Here is a 12,417-nt window from a genome sequence, read left to right on the forward strand (position 1 = left end):
GAGAGGAACAGCGTAGAGGAAGTTCTCGTGTTCTTGGAGTTTGCGGTGCACATGTGACACCATGAATGCCTCTTTTGTTTTCTTCTTCAGGTACTCTTTTCTTTTGTTTCGTTGGTTATAGCGTTTGGTTGTTTCCTCTCTGCGAAAAACGGCTCCATTTTTTTTTCTGTTCTTCGTCTGCTCGAGTTCCGATATTTTCTCACATTCTCTCTCCTAGGGTTTTTTGTTTCGTGGAGTCGGTTGCGGGATTCGGATCTTGCGTACTGAATTTCGCTTTGGTTTTGTTGAAACTTTTCTGGGTCGGTGTGATTTTTTCTCCTCCGATTGCCCCCTGCATTGTCATTTTTTTTTTGTTGACTGACACGCTCCGACAAAAGTATTCCAATCTGGCGTTTATTTTATAATTTTTTCCCCCTAATGTTCACATTCGGAATAGTTTTACGGACCCTCAAATCTTTTGGTTTCGTTTTCGATTTTCTCCTGTCGGATCTTCGAATCGGTTGTAAGCGCGTATAATTTCCGGGGGTTTCCCTCTGTTTCTCGGCAAAGTGTTCATCTTGATCAGTTCGTTTTTCTTTCGTTTTCGTCTCTGGAAAATTTTCAGGCGCAAAGGTTCATCAATGTCTTTTCCTTTTTCTGCTGGCCTATTCTGTCTTCCTTTTTCTAAAACTATTCTCAGGGACCACTCGTAAATTTTCACTTATTTTAAATTGTCTAGATTCTGATACTGAGGGTTTTTGCAGATCATTTCATCTGTGAATTCTCACAGTTTTAGGGTTCTAATCTCCACTTTCGTGTTTTTAAGCTAAATTAGGGCGTGTCTGATCATCGGGCATTGGTGATTGTTCCGGCGAGTTGAAGTGACTCGCAATGTTGAATTTTGTTAGATCAAGAAACCAAGGGAGGCACAACAGATCTATGTCCCTTGGAGGTGAGTTGTGTCTTGATCCTAGCAGTTTTCCATGCAATAGAGTGTAAATAGATGATAAACAGATCATAAATGTTTTATTCTTCTTAATGTTATGTGGTGGTTAAAAGTTTTGAAATTTCTGTAGTTTTGAGAGATTAGTTTGAAACTTTGTTCCGCATTTGATGGTCAACTCAATGTAGAATGTAGAAGTGGAGAAAACGGTTCTCTGTTTGTGTAAAATCCATGGTTTGATTGATAGAAACATGAAGCTTATTATGGGTCCTTGGTATTTTCATCAAAGTTTGAAGCTTTTGCTAATTCGGACGTGTAAATTCACAGATCTTGATGGTATTTGGAACTGTAGGTTTGGATTATGCAGATCCAAAGAGGAAAAACAATTACTTGGGGAAGTTTCTTTTGGCCGCTTCCCTTACATCCCTTTGCATTTTCATGCTCAAGCAATCTCCCACGTTCAATACCCCGAGTGTGGTAACTTTCCCATTTCCTCGATACAAGTTTTTCGCTTTTTCGTTAACTTTCAAGTATCGGTGTATATATAGTCTGCAGTGGCATGATAAATGGAAGGAAGGGTTTTGACAGTTGATTGGATCTTCCTTTGTTGTTCTTCTTCTTGTCCAGTTCTCAAGGCATGAACCAGGGGTTACTCATGTTCTAGTCACTGGTGGTGCTGGATATATCGGGTCACATGCAGCTTTACGTCTTCTGAAGGATTCTTATCGTGTGACCATTGTGGTATGTTTTCTGGCTTGCATTTGGATTTTATTTAAGTTCATTCGTCTAGTAGTGTATAAGGGAAATATCTTTTCTTTTTCAATGGCAGGACAATCTTTCGCGTGGAAATATTGGTGCAATCAAGGTTTTGCAAGAATTGTTTCCTGAACCTGGAAGGCTTCAATTTATTTATGCCGATCTTGGAGATTCAAGGGCTGTATCCTTTGATATAGCTTGGTGCAGTTTTTATATTTAGGACCGACCGATAAAGCGAATAGCAAAGCTTGTTTCCTTAACTGAAATTTCAGGTGAACAAAATGTTTTCGGAAAATGCATTTGATGCTGTGATGCACTTTGCTGCTGTTGCTTATGTCGGGGAAAGCACACAAGATCCTCTCAAGTGAAGCATCCGTTCCTCTTTTCTGTCTTTGATTTACCGTCTTATATGAACACCTTAGTAAAGATTTTGTTTTTGTTTTTTCGGTAGGTATTATCACAATATTACATCAAATACATTGGTGGTATTAGAGTCGATGGCTGCTCATGGTGTGAAGACTTTGATATATTCTAGCACATGTGCAACATATGGGGAGCCTGAAAAGATGCCAATTACAGAAGATACTCTTCAGGCGAGTGTTGGGAAATTTTCCGTACAGTCTGTCACTGTTGATATGTGTACTAAACTGTGTAAGCACACCCTTTTCAGGTACCGATCAATCCGTATGGAAAGGCGAAAAAGATGGCAGAAGATATCATATTGGATTTCTCTAAGAATTCAGACATGGCTGTTATGATCCTAAGGTTGGTTGGCCATTCTTGTTTTCTGTATGCCTGCTTCTTCTATATATACTGGTTGTGGTTGGATATCTTCTTCTTCTTCTTCTTCTTCTTCTTCTTCTTCTTCTTCTTCCAGAGTTTGATGAGATTCTTCCTTTATCCAATGCCAGATATTTTAACGTTATCGGGTCTGACCCAGAGGGCAGACTGGGTGAAGCCCCGAGGCCTGAGCTGCGAGAGCATGGACGGATATCTGGTGCTTGCTTTGATGCTGCACGAGGCATCATCCCGGGCTTGCAGGTGATTGATCTCTTATACATGTGTCAGTGTGTATATATATGTGGATATGTAAAGTGTTTGCAAAAGGGGATGTTAGCTACAGTACAGAACACAACTTATCCGCTAAGCCCTTCATGGATTGATGTTGTATCTGATCATGTGTACAGATCAAAGGAACAGACTACAAGACCGGTGATGGGACATGCATCCGGGATTACATAGATGTAACTGACCTGGTGGATGCCCATGTTAAGGCTCTCGAAAAGGCAAAACCCCGTAAAGTCGGAATCTACAACGTTGGCACGGGACAAGGTAACAACTAACTCTATGACGGGTTTGTGGTGGCAAAGCAAGATATAAGTATCAAGACAGAAAGAAGAAGGAAAACCGACATGTTTGTCCTAATATGTGGGAACAGGTAAATCAGTTAAGGAGTTTGTGGAGGCGTGTAAGAAGGCGACGGGGGTCGATATAAAGGTGGAATACTTCCCAAGACGGCCAGGGGACTATGCGGAAGTGTACAGTGACCCGAGCAAGATCAGGCAGGAGCTTAACTGGACAGCCCGGTTCACTGATCTTCAACAGAGCCTTGGGATTGCTTGGAGATGGCAGAAGTTATACCGCCATGGCTATGGAACTTCATCGTCATCCTCTTCATCATACTGACCTCATCATGCGTTGGTTTGATAGTGATGATGGAGGTGACTCGTTTTTACCGGTAGATGATCAGATTTTTTTTTTAGGAGATGACGGGTTACTGCGACACACCACACATATATATGCATATATATTAGCATATGGGAGTTTTGATTGATTACTGTCGTTGATATTCATTTGTAATGGCTTTTATAGGTTCTTTTAGGAAGCAGCCATTTCAATATATATATACATACATATTTATATGTATTGGAACCGATAGTTATGAAGTATAATAACATAGCTTCCTCTTCCATACTCTTTTATCCTTCTCTTATTTGATCTTTCTCTAGTAATGTCGAGGATATCGATATTAGATGGATAAATGGATATATATATATATATATATATGTGTGTGTGTGTGTGTGTGTTCTATAATAGGCACACATTCTGAGGAAAGGTTCACCAGAAGGCTCTTTCTCAAACCTGATCTGAAACTCAATGACATGAAACGAGGGCAAGTGATGGATTTATGACTTGTGAGGGATAAGAAAACACACACACACACACACACACATATTCAACGGCAAAATCTGATCATACACTTAGCGATTTATCATGCTCTGCTAGATTTCTACCCCAAATGTCAGAAAAATAGGTGTTTGAGACGAGAAGAGCAAACTGGTTTTTTGAGGTGGTAAGTAACACTTTATATGATGCTTCATTTGACCAAATGGATTTGAAGTCTTCAGGCTACTGACTGAAGAGCTCTTTCGAAGTTCTCTTCCGCTGACGCTGCCCGTTTCACGAGCACGTGATCCGGGTGAGAGAGTTTCAGTTGGCTGCAAAAGGACAGGACAGTTCATCGTTACAGTATCCAACAGGGAGGGAAGAGACGTCATATTATTCATCATGATTTTGCATGAATTTCTGTTCAAGGGATCAGATTTGTAGGGTTTATCCAGAAACAGATTGTGGGTTAGTACCCTGAGTAGAAGAATTTTCTTTACCTTAGGTAACGTGAGGATGATTTCCCGACATGAAGACTGCAAACTACGAGGTTTGCAAGAGTTTCCGTGTCTTTAGCATCCTGCAATTATCGTAAATAATTCTTCAAGCTCAGTCCTTTCAGAATCCATTGTTCATCACATAGCTTCACAAGTTCCGCGGTGAAAGTTAGTGAAGTTTTTTTTATCAAGAAGTGAGTGTTACTTGCCTTGTTGAGTGCTTCAAGCAATAGGGTTTCAGCTTCTTCAAAGTTACCCATATGCATGCAACAAACTGCCTTGCCGTTCAAGATCAAGCAAGTCATCGGGTATTTCTCAGAGAAATCCTGGAAAATAAGATAGGCTTCCTGTATCTTGGAACCACCCTGAAATCACGGATAAGCTTAGTGTAGGAATATAAACATTTCTCCAAAGTGTGCATCGAGAAAATCGATGTATCATCACATACCACTGCCAGGTCCAACCAGGCGTTTGCAAGTTGAGTGAGAGTGTGATCCTCATCGATCTGTTGCATCACTCTTAGCTGCTTCTCAGCATGATCAGATCTGTGCATCTTAATGAATATCTGGACATTCAATGCATGCCTACAAATGCAGTAACAACCAGTACTCTCAAAGTAAGAAAAAGCATGAGTTAGAAAGGAAAATCACCACCATAGGAGACTCAGCACGTAAATTTTGACATAAAAAGACAGTAAGATAAGTCAGTACTGAGTTGGATGAAAACAAAAAAGGGATAACAGCCCATGAAAATAAACAGACGATATATCGCTACGTGTTGTTAATCATTACCGATATCTCATTCAAGTTCTAGCCCAGATTGACAGTTTTTCCAAACAAATACCGTTAAGCTAGGGAATTTTCACTCTTTCGCTCTGCTTACATATCAAGAGCGGAAAATACACATAGAACGCAAATAAAATAGCTTACAGTTCCATGGTCCCTCCAGCATGGGTGTGTTTCAGGGCCTCATTGTAGTCTTCCTCATGCATGAATATGATACCAGCAATCAATCGCAAAACAGCATTGTTTCCTATTGTTGGGTCCGCCAACCATTCCCTCAAACTTGAAATGGTTGATTCCTGACCAAGAAGATAGACGCCAATATTCAAAAAAAGAAAAAAAAAACAGTTTCTTGAGTAGACCTCAGTCATAATAGAAGAAATTCTGGGACACGTTATATAATCAGGTCATAGATTTATAACAAACCAGATAATTCAGAATGGAAAAAAAAAAATCTGCAAGACCCAAAGACCAATCAAACTCCGCGTGATCAGGAATGAATTGTTTTACAGTGAATGGCATGAAAAGAGCCATAACCGAACAAATTCGGAAACTTGATCCCCCAGCCTGGATGAAATGCACATCACTAGACTGAACTTAGTAACCCAAAATTCAATATTACTGTTCCATGTACAAATTTGGGGCCTTTTGCAACCGTAATCAGAAATTCCGCGTAAATCCAGGACGGGAACACAAATCGACGTGAATACATCACTGACAACACCGCCTCGTAAAGGAAAATATAAATAATATACGGAATTACCTTATTTTCAGGGTTCGACAGATACAAAGCGAGCAGTTTCACTGCCTGCAGAGGAGTAGCGGCCGATTCATCGATCTCACTGATCACAAGCTGAGAAACAAAATCCACAATCACATCGCATCTCCACGGATCGAACCAGATCACATCAACAACAACAAGTTTTCGAAAGAGGTTCAACACACCTGATAGCTACCGAGGGCGATGTAAGAGCGGAAGACGAGGCAGTCTCGCTCGACGGCATCTTCCGGCGAGAGATTAGGGATTTCGCTGTTGTTGATCGCCGCCTGGTAAGCTCCCAAGTAGAAGTTGTTCCTCAGATTGAAGAGATGATCTGGTCCTGCCGCCACCGCTGCCATTGTCGTCTTCTTCTTCCTCCCCTTCCTCTAGATCTCACAGATCCGCGTCTGATTCGAAACGAAGAAAGCCGAAGAGTATTAAACGAAATGAAGAAGAATGTATAAATTAACCTCAGTCCCTTACGTTCTTATATTATTGCCTAAAACTCCTAACCTTTTAAAATACCCCTTTAACGCCTGGATCTAATTTGGGCCTAATGGACAGCATTTGGGCTCACATTCGGCCCATGAAGGTCTAATGATTGGTTACCGGAGCGTGTTATCTTGTAGACACGTGTGCCGTTAACGAGCGGCTACGATCTTTTCTTACCGAAAAGACGCGTTTTCTCCAATTCGCGCGCGAGTTGTTCTCATCTGATGTCAGCATTTCCGTTTTCCATTCCGTGATCGTGCGCTCACGTTTGGTCGACAAAATGTCCAGCCCTAACCTACACGTGTCAGTTATGATACCCTCTGAGAATGTACCGGTTACCGGCAACGTTCCTTTTAGTTCCCGAGTCAACGTCACTGTATCATTAACGGCGTCTGCCGGCCCAGTTAATTCTTGTAGGACGAAAATGCCCTTTACCCGACGTTATTACTCCGTAATGCGTAATCCGTAATGTCCTTTGGGAATTAAGATTTTTTTTCTCTCTCTTTTCCGTTTCAGTTCGAAGTGAATTTGCGTCAAGCGTAGTTTGATTCGTCGAACAAAATCTAATTTCGGATTGCTTTTCATGTAAGTCTCTTTGATTCTCTGCGAAGGTTGTATTCGAGTTTGAAATTTTCGGTTGTTTGACTTGCGTGTTTTTCTGTGTGTGAATTTCGTCGGGAGTTTTTGGTGTTTGTGGTTTCGTCGGAATTTGACTTCGTTGTCGAGTAACTCAGGTTCGCGATCGAAGTTTACTCAGAAGTGTGCTACTGTTGAATTTGCTGATGTTTTCATATTGATTCTGATCGAGTTTTGAGCAGGATTATGGATTTTATATGAACTTTGACGCACACAGAGAACGTGTATATGTATGTGTATATTGAAGTGCTAGCCAGTGCGTGAAGATTGATTTTCTGGAAGTGAAGTTTCAACCTCTTTTCTGACAAAGTCATAGTGAAATGAGGAGTCAACTTGCGTTATAAGATGTTAATTGTTGTGATATGAATCATCGGTCGAATCTGACCTGAAAGTTTCATCATGGGTTGATGAATAGCGGACGCGTACCTCTTCAATGAATTTGTGTATCAAATGATATGATGTGCGAGTTCTGTATGCAACTCTTTACTGTGATTCCGAATTATTTCTTGAAGCACCCGGCTTGAATTTTCGGGTTTCACTTTTTCCGTTTTGGAGATATCGCTTGGTTTCTGCATTTCACTCAATATCTTGTATTCATCGATTTGATTTATGCTTGTAATTTGCATCTATGCAGTGGTGATGAAGCATATACTGTGATCCAGATCAAGTCTATATTCAGTTGGAGCGACAATGGAATCTACAAGGAGCTGGTTTAAACTGCGGCAACAAAAAACTGACCAAGCTAGTCCTACCAAGAAGGGACAGGAGGCAAATCTGAAGAATATCGGCAAGCCTCCAATAAATGATGCACCATCAAATGCTACAAAACAGAAAGTTGTAGCAGCAAAGCAATATATCGAAAACCACTACAAAGCTCAGTTGAAGAATTTGCAGGAGAGAAAAGAGCGGTATGTTCTCAGAATCCTTACCGCTGTCCCTGAATATGATCTTGAGGATAATGGGACCTTGAGAATAAATTTACCATTGAAAGTTATGGATCTAATAATTTGTTTGCTACAACTTAGGCTTGACGCTAATATTGCGCTATGATTTGTAAATGTGCTCTCATGTTATGTTTGCTCTGATTCAAGAATCAGATTTGTCTCAATCATTACTGTTTTCATCTGATTTTTATTAAACCTTATGACATTGGCTGGCTCTTGAAAACAGTCGGTGCATTTTGGAAAAAAACTTAGCTGATGCTGATGTTCCCGTGGAAGAGCAAATGAATATATTGAAGAATTTTGAGAAAAAGGAGATGGAATATATGCGTTTGCAAAGACATAAGATGGGGGTTGATGACTTTGAACAGCTGAGCATCATAGGCCGGGGTGCTTTTGGGGAGGTCTTTCTCTTAACTTTTGTGGTTTTCTTTCTTGTTTTAGTTATATGCTGAGTTTCTTGTCTCCTACATTGTCTTTACGTGGATCTTTCTCTTAACTTTTGGGGAGGTCTTTCTCTTAACTCTTGTGATTAGTTTTACTTTCTTTTCCTTCTCTATATCTGTCACAAGCTACGCTTCCATTCCCTTGAACTCGAGCAATCCTGTTGATGGTGTTATTCGGTTTATTGATGTAAGATATCTGCCATCTCTTCACAGGTGAGAATTTGCAGAGAGAAATCTACTGGAAACGTGTATGCAATGAAAAAGCTAAAGAAATCCGAGATGCTTCGTAGAGGCCAGGTAAAGCATGTCTCACAGCATCTCTATGATTCTATGAATCTGATTTGTGTCCCTGTGACCTAAGAAGTAACCATGATATCCTTCCTGAAAGCTTCTTTGTCACCTGGAGAATAATTCCCTTTTGTATGTGGTGCATATCAGGTGGAACATGTTAAAGCTGAGAGAAATCTACTCGCAGAAGTTGATAGTCCTTTCATCGTTAAGCTTTACTACTCCTTCCAAGACGAAGAACACCTGTACCTTTTAATGGAATATCTCCCTGGAGGTGACATGATGACACTGCTGATGCGAAAGGATACCTTGACAGAGGATGAGGCTCGGTTTTATGTTGCACAGACAGTCCTTGCAATTGAGTCTATCCACAGGCATAACTATGTGCACAGGTTCTTTCTCCCATCCCCTTATTAAGAGAATGTTGCTGCTCGTATTATATTCATGTTGTCAAACTTATGATAAGCTGGCCATGCAACTGGCTCTTGTAGCTTCTTACATTGTTGTCTTTTGTCCATAATGTATCTGAACTTTTGATACTCAGGTCTGAACTTGATACTTAGATCATCATATTGTATGTTTCTACAAGTGCTTGTGGACTATCTTTAAATATTGTGTTATAATATTTAACTCTCAATTTTCTTCTTTGATTTTCTAGGGATATAAAGCCTGACAATTTATTGATCACTTGTAATGGTCATATCAAGCTATCGGATTTTGGATTGAGCAAGTCCCTGGAAAGCAGAAATTTTCCAGATCTCAAGGAGGATGTAGTTGGCATTAACAAGAGTACAAGGCCTGCAGCAGAGTATGATAAATTCTCCAAGCCTCCTGCACCTAAGCGAACACAGCAGGAACAGCTATTACATTGGCAACAAAATAGAAGGAGCTTGGTAATTGCTCTCTAGTCTCTATCCATGTTACTTTACCAATATTCCACCTGGCATACTTCTAGAACATACTGTGGATGATGATTCTTCTCCAATTTAGGGGAAATAAAGGGGCATTTTTTTTTCCTTGAGGGAGAAATCCTGCAGCCTTACAATGCTTTAATCTCCATGAAGTTTTTAATTCCCTCTGATTTTACCTCTTTTCTAATGCTTCTTTTGGGTAATGTACCTCTTCTAAATTGTTGACCAAGTATAACGGGTTTTTCATGTACTGCTTAGGCTTATTCTACAGTGGGCACTCCTGATTATATTGCTCCCGAAGTGCTGATGAAGAGAGGATATGGGATGGAGTGCGACTGGTTAGTCAACTACGGCCTTGCATTTTACACTGTTTCTATCAACTATTCAATTAGGTATGCTAAAACTGCTTTGTTATAGGTGGTCCCTTGGAACAATCATGTTCGAGATGCTCGTGGGGTTTCCCCCATTCTATTCGGAAGAGCCTTTGGCAACATGTAGAAAGGTATGTAAAAATGCTGGCTTGATTATCCTTCTGATACATTTTTAATGATTCCGATGATTGCCATGTCTAAAATCTTGAAACTGTCCTTCATTTAGCTCATTGTTCCATTCACAAAAGGACTACTATGTAAATTTTGTCATCTTTTCGAACCTATTATATGCCATGATCTGAGACTATTTCTACTAATGTTTGACTTTTCTATATATTATATCAAACAAATGCTCAGTTCATCTCCGCAGATTATAAACTGGAAACATTGCTTGAAATTTCCTCAAGAAGCTAAGCTATCCGTCGAGGCCAAAGATCTCATCCGAAGGCTGCTCTGCAACGTCGAACAGAGGCTTGGAACCAAAGGAGTTCATGAAATAAAAGTACTTCCCATCATTCTCTTATTATCTTCCAAAATGAAAGCTAACTCTAGTTTATTTTTATCACTTAAATGTTTGATTTTTTTTCCCGTAAGGCACATCCATGGTTTAGAGGAATCGAATGGGAAAGACTATACGAGATAAATGCTCCGTGTATACCACAGGTGAAGCACGAACTGGACACGCAAAACTTCGAGAAGTTTGAAGAGGTAAGCCTTGGCTACTTCTCTCTGTTCTTTTCAGTTGTTCAATGTGAAAGTTTTTCACCTGACCATTACTGCTATAACAATGATATGGAACCGAGCAGGATATCAGTCAATAGCTTTATCATGTGTTCGAATATCTCACCCTCCATGTTTTTTGGTTTGTAAAGCAAATTCGGTTAATTTTCTCGTGCAGCTTCCTTCTTCTTGCCAAACCTCATCAAAGTCTGGCCCTTGGAGAAAGGTAGATTTTCCCCTTTCTTCTTGTCATTTTAAATGCTTCGTCATTGATGACCGTTTCTAAGCATATTGCACTATGCAAAATCTTCCATCTTACATTTGTCCGTAAAACCTCGCAGATGATCTCATCCAAGGACGTGAATTTCGTCGGTTATACGTTCAAGAACCTCGAGATTGTCGATGAGCATCATATCCCTGGCATCGGTCAGTATTTTTTTCCGCGATAACAAAAAACCCCCAAAACATTCATCGCTATTGAGTTAATAATACTTTGGTGCAGCGGAACTGAAGAAGAAGAGTAAGATGCCAAAGAAACCGTCTCTCAAGACGTTGTTCGGTAAGCCGAAATCCTCAAAACCCTTAAAGTCTTTGCTGGAAATATCACTCAAACGCCATTTTTGATACAATTGCAGAAACACTTGATCCTCCGGGAAATCAAGATTAATCTTCCGATTGACAAACCGCAAATTCAGAAGATGGAAAGCAAGGAAGAAGGTAATATATATACCCTTCTCCAATGTTAGTTGCATCTTCTTCTCAAGTAACACTATGCTTGATAGGCAAATAGGGATCTGATTAACTAAAAAGAAAAAGAAATAAATGAATGATACATATTAAAATGTTTCTATGATTCTCCTCTTCTCTTATACATTGCGGACTTTTTTGTACATTAAAAATAGAATTTTATTTTTTAAAATTTTGTGTGCGGTGATATGCAAAAGGCGAATTATTCCAATTTGTTTTTGTGTTTGGTGACATGAAATCCCAAATGATGGGAAAAGGACAAGCACTTGTGAGAAAGTGAGGTCAAGAACCACTTTGAACAGTTTTGGAGAGAGAGAGAGAATCAAGTGCTCTTGCTTTGATCATATATATCATTAAAATTCTTGTTCAAATTTCGCCCTTTTTGGCGTCTAAACAAATGTTCCGATTTTATTTCGATATCGATTACACAATTTAATCAAATATTCATATATAGCTTAGTGGCTTGAGCTTTTTTTTAATAAAAAAAATCTATATATAATCTAAATAGGAGCTTGTAATATTCTAATTCGATGTTATATTTGTTATACTATATAACACGAGGAAAATATTAAGAATCCATGAGAGAACATTATTAAAAACCAATTAAAGAGAGCAGCAAGTCAAGGAAGATATATATGTGTGTATGTGTATATGTATATGGCTGTTCTTTCATAAATTTCCATATATTTTAAACAAATAATGATCTTTAAAACGGGAGGTATGTGTGTATGGAAATTTGGTCAACGGGAATATATAGAATGTCAACATATGGCACTTGTTGAGCAAGATAACAAAACCCAAATCATCTTATATACCTTTGGATTTGAACTGATCCTATATTCTCAATATGGCTACATGTACATATAGAAAGATCATTTGAAAAATTCCATGTCGAATGGCGAATAGAATTAAAACATAAGCGGGAGTTTATATTCGCAATGATGATATTATTTGTTCCATTTTATCTATCCATAGACTAGAC

General features: G+C 39.3%; 3 protein-coding genes across 7 annotated transcripts; 2 read left to right on the forward strand and 1 right to left on the reverse strand.

Moving 5' to 3' along the window:
- The first annotated feature begins 44 nt into the window (after nucleotides 1–44).
- On the forward strand, nucleotides 45–3,600 carry LOC104814338 (UDP-arabinose 4-epimerase 1). 4 transcript variants are annotated; one of them, XM_010542332.2, is made up of 11 exons: nucleotides 45–90; nucleotides 806–931; nucleotides 1,275–1,399; nucleotides 1,550–1,663; nucleotides 1,752–1,859; nucleotides 1,951–2,042; nucleotides 2,130–2,271; nucleotides 2,349–2,443; nucleotides 2,590–2,719; nucleotides 2,866–3,010; nucleotides 3,117–3,600. In XM_010542332.2, exons 2-11 carry the CDS (start codon nucleotides 871–873, stop codon nucleotides 3,362–3,364), a joined length of 1,260 nt encoding a protein of 419 aa, XP_010540634.1. In that variant the 5' UTR covers nucleotides 45–90; nucleotides 806–870; the 3' UTR covers nucleotides 3,365–3,600. The 4 variants fall into 4 exon arrangements, with proteins under 4 accessions (XP_010540634.1, XP_010540636.1, XP_010540635.1 ...); XM_010542334.1 differs by having other exon boundaries at nucleotides 66–90; nucleotides 815–931; XM_010542333.2 differs by lacking the exon at nucleotides 45–90 and adding an exon at nucleotides 117–612.
- A 236-nt stretch (nucleotides 3,601–3,836) lies between these two features.
- Nucleotides 3,837–6,331, reverse strand: LOC104814339 (coatomer subunit epsilon-1). Its single transcript, XM_010542336.2, has 7 exons — nucleotides 6,069–6,331; nucleotides 5,887–5,976; nucleotides 5,271–5,422; nucleotides 4,790–4,925; nucleotides 4,551–4,706; nucleotides 4,345–4,424; nucleotides 3,837–4,176 (listed from the first exon to the last, which is right to left on the reverse strand). The coding sequence occupies exons 1-7, from the start codon at nucleotides 6,240–6,242 to the stop codon at nucleotides 4,083–4,085; spliced, it is 882 nt and encodes a 293-aa protein (XP_010540638.1). The 5' UTR covers nucleotides 6,243–6,331; the 3' UTR covers nucleotides 3,837–4,082.
- A 513-nt stretch (nucleotides 6,332–6,844) lies between these two features.
- LOC104814341 (serine/threonine-protein kinase 38-like) lies at nucleotides 6,845–11,888 on the forward strand. 2 transcript variants are annotated; one of them, XR_771893.1, is made up of 15 exons: nucleotides 6,845–6,960; nucleotides 7,646–7,919; nucleotides 8,182–8,356; nucleotides 8,612–8,695; nucleotides 8,837–9,078; nucleotides 9,345–9,579; nucleotides 9,856–9,935; nucleotides 10,015–10,099; nucleotides 10,339–10,470; nucleotides 10,563–10,676; nucleotides 10,867–10,914; nucleotides 11,030–11,114; nucleotides 11,191–11,247; nucleotides 11,324–11,405; nucleotides 11,693–11,888. XR_771893.1 is itself a non-coding variant. In XM_010542337.1 (14 exons), the coding sequence occupies exons 2-14, from the start codon at nucleotides 7,702–7,704 to the stop codon at nucleotides 11,353–11,355; spliced, it is 1,587 nt and encodes a 528-aa protein (XP_010540639.1). In that variant the 5' UTR covers nucleotides 6,845–6,960; nucleotides 7,646–7,701; the 3' UTR covers nucleotides 11,356–11,646. The 2 variants fall into 2 exon arrangements, 1 of the variants encoding a protein (XP_010540639.1); XM_010542337.1 differs by lacking the exon at nucleotides 11,693–11,888 and having other exon boundaries at nucleotides 11,324–11,646.
- Nucleotides 11,889–12,417: the final 529 nt, after the last annotated feature.

Source organism: Tarenaya hassleriana, unplaced genomic scaffold (assembly GCF_000463585.1).
Source record: "Tarenaya hassleriana unplaced genomic scaffold, ASM46358v1 Cleome21, whole genome shotgun sequence".
In the NCBI taxonomy this organism is placed as follows: domain Eukaryota; kingdom Viridiplantae; phylum Streptophyta; class Magnoliopsida; order Brassicales; family Cleomaceae; genus Tarenaya; species Tarenaya hassleriana.

What these genes read in the sequence shown, in the direction of transcription:
- LOC104814338 (XM_010542332.2), top strand. Translation starts at nt 871, where the DNA reads ATGTTGAATTTTGTTAGATCAAGAAACCAAGGGAGGCACAACAGATCT. An exon ending in CTTATCGTGTGACCATTGTG is followed by an intron (nt 1,664 to 1,751) that starts GTATGTTTTCTG and finishes TTTCAATGGCAG; the next exon opens with GACAATCTTTCGCGTGGAAA. An exon ending in AGCACACAAGATCCTCTCAA is followed by an intron (nt 2,043 to 2,129) that starts GTGAAGCATCCG and finishes TTTTTTCGGTAG; the next exon opens with GTATTATCACAATATTACAT.
- LOC104814339 (XM_010542336.2), bottom strand. Translation starts at nt 6,242, where the DNA reads ATGGCAGCGGTGGCGGCAGGACCAGATCATCTCTTCAATCTGAGGAAC. An exon ending in TCGCCCTCGGTAGCTATCAG is followed by an intron (nt 5,977 to 6,068) that starts GTGTGTTGAACC and finishes TTTGTTTCTCAG; the next exon opens with CTTGTGATCAGTGAGATCGA. An exon ending in TCATCCTCACGTTACCTAAG is followed by an intron (nt 4,177 to 4,344) that starts GTAAAGAAAATT and finishes GTCCTTTTGCAG; the next exon opens with CCAACTGAAACTCTCTCACC.
- LOC104814341 (XM_010542337.1), top strand. Translation starts at nt 7,702, where the DNA reads ATGGAATCTACAAGGAGCTGGTTTAAACTGCGGCAACAAAAAACTGAC. An exon ending in AACAAAATAGAAGGAGCTTG is followed by an intron (nt 9,580 to 9,855) that starts GTAATTGCTCTC and finishes TGTACTGCTTAG; the next exon opens with GCTTATTCTACAGTGGGCAC. An exon ending in AGTCTGGCCCTTGGAGAAAG is followed by an intron (nt 10,915 to 11,029) that starts GTAGATTTTCCC and finishes AAAACCTCGCAG; the next exon opens with ATGATCTCATCCAAGGACGT.